Genomic DNA, 7,123 nt, shown 5'->3' with positions numbered 1-7,123 from the left:
ATGTAAAAATTCCTGGTGAAATCCAACAGACACCTCACCATACCTGATCGAAAGCCCCTGCACCCAACTGTTTATCACAAAATACATTTTGTAGGAGGGTGTAACACCCCAAAACACCCCCTAAAGCTACGCCCCTAACAATTCCTTCGTAAAGTACCCATAATGAGGAAGTTTGCAAAGTCTGAACAGAGTTACCAAAGCAATCAATGTGGCAACTTCAGGTTGGAAAGATACAATTTGATTTTAATCTTTCTATGCCAGCCATGCTTCAGAATTGGGTCCCTCCTAAGCAAAAGTTGTCACACGCTTTGAAAGGAATTCCCTTTGACAAAGCAAATGAGTAACTTGTAAATTCATACTGTGATTTGTGCTGAAATACTGCAGCACATGAAATTCACTTTTTAATAATGGTTTTCCTTTAATTTCTAAGAAACATTTAAGAGCTAGGGAAGAAAACAAAAAGGAAATGTTATGTCCTTTGCACAGCTGATCATTGCTGGTGTAGATTAATATACAACAACATGGTATAGAGGAACTGTTTTAATAAAAAACAAAAACATTTTATCTGCACTTTACATTGTACAAGGGACAAAAATAACATAAAATCACCCATTACCCCCTTGTAAGAAGGTATATAACCAGGTTAACAAAAAGAATGATTTACCAAAAACAATCTGGGTATAAAGCATATCTATTGCTTCCGGTTTTTGGCTGCAGGAAACCTTTAAATAACGTGCCAAAAACACATTTACCAATGCACAATATAAAAAAATAACAGACATCTTCATTTAAACATCAATTTCATATACTGCACACAGCTGCTTCCTCCCCACCCATTTATAAAGTAGGCCATTGTGGTGACAGTACAAACATACTCTAAATTGAATTCAAATGGAAAGAAAAATACGGTTACAGATAGGGTGGGTAAAAAGTATTGTGGAACACCTCAAAAGTGTCTCCAGAAGTTATATGCCACCAGCTGATACGTTTAACTCGATGGAACTATACAAACTTTGTATGAGTTTTATGCCTCAGTTTTTTAATAATCTTGAAATGTAGCATGTCTGAGCAATAAAGCAATTACATATGCAGTCCCTTCCCTCAATATGAGAGATCAATTGCAGTCATTTCAATCTTTCAATCACACAAGGCATTTTAAAAACCACAGTCCCCTTCCTCTACGATAAATACAGATGATACCCACAATTTACAATCTTTTTTCCTATTGCTGGAAAAATATAAAATGACCTCCACAGAGGCGCATTCATGTTTTCCAGAAGCAATACAATGTTACTTTTTGAGGAGCATTCTGGCAAAGTCTGCATTTGACATCTTCTTTGGCTCCTCTGCCGGTGGAGAAGAGGTTGTTGACTGTTCCTGCATTGTTCCGTTCTCCGCTTTGATGGCTGGCATGGTCTGTCGGTGCAGAGCTCGAGGCATCATTGCAAGCTGGGTTCTTCCCCGTCCCCGCCTAAATTAAAGTGATTGAGATGTGAAATAAAAAGTATTTAATCACTGCCAAAATGTTCATGTATTTCCTAAATCATTTAAACCAATATCTGCAACATTCTATGGCCTATAAAAATTTGGATTTTTTTTCCATACTTTCTATAGAAAATTACCATACAAGACAGAAGAGTTTCACTGTGTTAAAATTAAAATGCATTCTTGTTTCTTCCCAAAAGAAGAAAAGAAAAGAGGCATACAACATAACAAGGACGATCTCTATTTAGCGTGCCAAGTTGCTAGCTTTTAACAGTATAAAGGTACTTGCTGGAGAAAGAATCGGTGTCGGCTTGAAATTTAACAAAACAAAAATGCGGATGATTCAAACTGAACACAGATGAAAAACGAGCATCTGGCTGTGGGTAGTGGCGGAGGCTGCAGGTCCCCCTCCTTCTAGTTTCTTAAAATAGAGCCTTGCATTTCATCAGTGAAGGTAATGAGTTCAGGTGCTATATTTGAAGTGCACCTGTCTTTAGGGCCCCACATCCTGACAGCAGGCCTAACGGGCGAGGCAAACACAAGAATAGGAAGGAAAGACATTGAATCAAGAGCAGACAATTGAGCTAGACAACAAAGAAATCCTATTATGAACAAGGGGCTGCACAAATCTCACTCTAAGGGCACACCATGCATTCGAAACAATACAGTTGACTACACAGAGTAAATATGGTCTCTAGCCGACACCTAAAAAGGAATCTAATGTATTTAAAACTCTTTTTGGAGTAGGTCCAGCACTCCAAATGCTTGGTTGGTTTGAGGCAGGCGGACGATGCTCGACAATCTTGGCTTTTGCTGAAAAACAGGTCCAATACCATTTGTCTAAGAACAACCAAAAGACACATTTGAACTAAATCATTAAATACAAGTTTCTTCCACGGGTGTGTTATGGGGCCAAGGTGTTTTCCTTTAAACATTCTTGGTTGACTTAACCCCAATATAGTGCATTTCATGCAATATTCAATCTGCTACAACACTCCTCACAAGCCCAACTGTGACATGACTTGATCTGACACACAGACCATTGTGCTATGACCCCCTTTAAAGAAAAGCTAGCATGGTTTTAGAGCACCCAGTACTGGTAGCTTGACGTCTTTAGTTTGGGTAGAGGTTACTGTAGTATATAACAGAAATTAATCTGTGGGCCAAGTCCACAGAAAGAAGCATGGAACCTTTGAAGGTCAAAGTGCTTGGACCCTGAAGGTCTCTCTAAAGAGATGTTCTTTTTACCAGGATAAGGTTGGTTTTGCAAAGCATAACCACTTCAAAATGTAATCCATATTATGAACATACATATATATATATATATATATATATATATATATATATATATAGAGAGAGAGAGAGAGAGAGAGCATATATATATAGAGCTCTATATGGAAAATGTCACTTACCCAGTGTACATCTGTTTGTGGCATGTTCTGCTGCAGATTCACATGCTATGCATAGTCTGCCATCTAGTGTTGGTCTAGGAGTGTTACAAGTTGTTTTTCTTCGAAGAAGTCTTTTCAAATCACGGGACCGAGTGACTCCTCCCTTTCGGCTCCATTGCGCATGGGCATCAACTCCATCTTAGATTGTTTTCCCCGCAGAGGGTGAGGTAGGAGTTGTTAAAGTAAGGATATTAGAGGTGCCCATGCAAGGTAGTAAATGTGTATGTACATAGAGTATTAAAGTAAAAAATTGTTTTTTTACATAGATACAATTTCAATGCAACTAAAGCGGCTACAGGCTCCCGTGGAGGTGGGAGGGCGCATGTGAATCTGCAGCGCAACATGCCACAAACAGATGTACACTGGGTAAGTGACATTTTCCGTTCGTTGGCATGCGTAGCTGCAGATACACATTCTGTGCATAGACTACAAAGCAGTAATCTCCCCAAAAGCGGTGGTTAGCCTGTAGGAGTTGAAGATGTCTGAAATAATGTTCTTAGTACAGCCTGTCCTACTGTGGCTTGTTGTGCTGCTAACACATCTACACAGTAATGCTTGGTAAACGTATGAGGCGTAGACCAGGTGGCTGCATTGCAAATTTCTGTCATAGGTATATTCCCAAGAAAAGCCATTGTGGCGCCTTTCTTTCTAGTGGAGTGTGCCCTTGGAGTAATGGGTAATTCTCTTTTAGCTTTTAGGTAGCAGGTTTGTATGCATTTGACAATCCATCTGGCAATGCCCTGTTTGGATATGGGGTTACCTGAATGTGGTTTTTGGAATGCTACTAACAATTGTTTTGTTTTTCAAAATTGTTTTGTTCTGTCAATGTAATACATTAGCGCTCTTTTTATGTCTAACGTATGTAATGCCATTTCTGCTACTGAGTCTGGCTGTGGGAAGAAGACTGGGAGTTCTACCGTTTGATTTAGATGAAACGGTGATATGACTTTTGGTAAGAATTGTGGATTTGTACGGAGAACCACCTTATGTTTATGTATTTGTATAAAGGGTTCTTGAATAGTAAATGCCTGTATGTCGCTAACTCTTCTAAGTGAAGTGATGGCTATTAGAAAGGCTACTTTGCAAGTTAAAAATTGGATTTGAATAGAATGCATGGGTTCAAATGGTGGCCCCATAAGTCGTGTTAACACAATATTAAGATTCCACAAAGGCACTGGTGGTGTCCTTGGGGGTATGATTCTTTTTAGTCCTTCCATAAAGGCTCTAATAACTGGAATTCTAAAAAGGGATTTTGTATGTTTAATCTGCAGATAAGCAGATATTGCAGTGTGATGTATTTTAATGGAAGAGAAGGCTAGATTGGACTTTTGTAAGTGTAGTAAGTAACTTACAATGTTTTGTGTGGAGGCGTCTAGTGGCGTAATCTTGATTAGCCTGGCAATAACAAACAAATCTTTTCCATTTGTTAGCGTAACAATGTCTGGTTGTGGGATTTCTTGCTTGTTTAATGACCTCCATACATTCTTTAGAAAGGTTTAGATATCCAAATTCTAAGACTTCAGGAGCCAGATTGCTAGGTTGAGTGATGCTGGATTCGGGTGTCTGATCTGTTGTTTGTGTTGTGTTAACAGATCTGGTCTGTTTGGTAGTCTGATGTGGGGTACCACAGATAGGTCCAACAGTGTGGTGTACCATGGTTGGCGAGCCCACGTTGGTGCTATAAGTATTAGTTTGTTTTGACTCAGTTTGTTGACCAGATAAGGAACGAGCAGGAGAGGGGGAAAAGCGTAAGCAAATATCCCTGACCAGCTGATCCATAGAGCATTGCCCTTGGACTGAGGGTGTGGGTACCTGGACGCAAAGTTTTGGCATTTTGCGTTGTCTTTTGTTGCAAATAGATCTATGTTTGGTGTCCCCCAGCGGTAAAAGTGATCTTGTAGAATCTGGGGATGTATTTCCCATTCGTGAGTTTGCTGTTGATCTCGACTGAGATTGTCGGCCAACTGATTTTGAATGCCTGGTATGTATTGTGCTATCAGGCGAATGTTGTTGTGAATTGGCCAATGCCAAATTCTTTGTGCTAAGAGACACAGCTATGATGAGTGTGTGTCCCCCTGTTTGTTTAGATAACACATTGTTGTCATATTGTCTGTCTTGACAAGAATGGGTTTGTGGGCTAGAAGTGGCTGAAACGCTTTTAAAGCTAGAAATACCGCTAGCAGTTCTAAGTGATTTATTTGAAGTAGTTTTTGTTGATTGTCCCATTGACCTTGTATGCTGTGATTGTTGAGGTGTGCTCCCCACCCAATCATGGAAGCGTCTGTTGTGATAATGGCGTGAGGCACTGGGTCTTGAAAAGGCCACCCTTTGTTTAAATTTACATGGTTCCACCATTGAAGCGAAGAGTGCGTTTGGCGGTCTATCAACACTAGATCTTGGAGTTGACCCTGTGCCTGCGTCCATTGTTTTGCTAGGCACCGCTGTAAGGGCCGCATGCGTAGTCTTGCATTTGGGACAATAGCTATGCATGAGGACATCATGCCTAGTGGTTTCATCACAAACCTTACTGTGTATTGTTGGTTTGGTTGTATGCTTGATCTTACATTTTGGAACAACTGAACTCTTTGTGGACTTGGAGTGGCAATTGTTCTTTGTGTGTTGAGTGCTGCTCCCAAGTATTGTTGTATTTGGGATGGTTGTAGATGTGATTTTTGGTAATTTATAGAAAACCCTAGTTTGTGTAGAGTATCTATGATGTATTGTGTTGTGGAGACAATCTGTGCGGTTTTGGTGGAACATCTGGAGGGAATGTTGTGAATTCTAAGCAATAACCATGTTGGATAATTGATAGGACCCACGTGTCTGTGGTAATGTGTGTCCAATTGTGGTAGTATTTGGTTAGCCTACCCTCCACTGGTGATTAGTGTTGGGGTAGTGTGAAATTGAAGTCACTGTTTGCTAGGGCTTGCTTTGGAGGGCTGGAATTTCCCTCTTCCTCTTGGGAACTGTTCTCTTTAGGAACCACGAAACCCCCCTCTTTGGTATTGCAACTGGTAGGTGGGTTTTGTTTGGGAGGTGGATGGTTCAGGTGTCTGTTGTCGAAACCCCCCCCCCCCTAAACTGTGGTTTCCTAAATGTGCCTCTGTACTGTGAGGAGAAGAGAGCGCCCATGGCTTTGGCCGTGTCCGTGTCTTTTTTTTATTTCCTCGATCGCAGTATCAACCTCCGGCCCAAACAACTGATGTTGATTAAACGGCATATTTAGTACTGTCTGTTGTATTTCTGGTTTAAATCCAGAACTTCGCAGCCATGCATGCCTTCGAATCATTACAGCTGTGTTGACAGTCCGTGCTGCTGTATCTGCAGAGCCTAAGGCAGACCGTATTTGATTGTTCGATATGGCCTGTCCCTCTTCAACTACTTGTTGGGCACGTTTTTGGTGGTCCTTGGACAAATGCTGGATGTGGAATGTGGATGTTCTACATTGTGGAACGTAGCTGCCCTGGCTAGTACTTGCATATATGCTGTACTGTCCTCTGGTGGTGAAGGCTTGGTTGGATAACACTCTGGGCTGCTGTCCGATATAGGCGGGTCGTATAGATCCCAGGGAGCCGCATCATCTTGGGTCATCCCAGTATGTGTGGGTGACTGCGCAATCGGTGTACCCACTGGTGACAAGTGTGGTGATTGCAGTGGGGATGGTTATGGTGAGAACTGTGGTGGTGGTGATTTGTCTCTAACCACTTTGGCTTTCGTTGCGTTTCAGTTTCTTGAAAGGCTAGTTTTCTTTTCGATTGAGTGGAGGGATGGTTTGTATCCTCCCTGTGTCCTCCTGGATTTGTAACCTTTATTGCGTTTGGTCATGTTCTTCTACATCCAGATCTTGCTCAAATCTGTGCCTTTCTTTGAGCTGCATAGAAAGCCCTTGCTCTTCAGTGTAGGAAGACCGTTTTGGCTCCGAAGCCGTTTTTTTCTGTACCGAAATTCCTAATGTAATTGTCTTTTTTGGTTCCAAGGAACTTTTTCGAGGCTTGCTTGACAACTCGATGCCAAATTTTTTCGGTGCCAGAATCTCGACCGGAGTCGGAAGTCTTTGGTAAATCTTTGGCCTTTTTCGGTGCCGATGTGATTCTGTCACCTTCCTTTTTGTGGGTTGAGCCATGGCCTGCTGGCGGTGGCGTCCCCGTGGCTTTGAATTTCTTGGTGTGACCTTGGGTGTGGGACGG

General features: G+C 41.5%; 1 protein-coding gene across 2 annotated transcripts in view; it reads right to left on the bottom strand.

Annotated features, from left to right (window-relative positions):
* Window positions 1–525: 525 nt before the first annotated feature.
* The window catches only part of SART3 (spliceosome associated factor 3, U4/U6 recycling protein), a 485,355-nt gene continuing 478,757 nt past the window's right edge, over window positions 526–7,123 (bottom strand). For both annotated transcript variants that reach the window (XM_069214788.1, XM_069214787.1), the window contains exon 19: window positions 526–1,471. In XM_069214788.1, coding sequence (XP_069070889.1) covers window positions 1,291–1,471 — 181 coding nt within the window. In that variant the 3' untranslated portion in view covers window positions 526–1,290. The remainder of the gene's footprint in view (window positions 1,472–7,123) is intronic.

The sequence above is a fragment of the Pleurodeles waltl genome, chromosome 11 (genome assembly GCF_031143425.1).
Source record: "Pleurodeles waltl isolate 20211129_DDA chromosome 11, aPleWal1.hap1.20221129, whole genome shotgun sequence".
Lineage (NCBI taxonomy): Eukaryota > Metazoa > Chordata > Amphibia > Caudata > Salamandridae > Pleurodeles > Pleurodeles waltl.
Note: the sequence above shows the minus strand (reverse complement) of the source record. Positions and strands in the feature narration are given on the sequence as shown.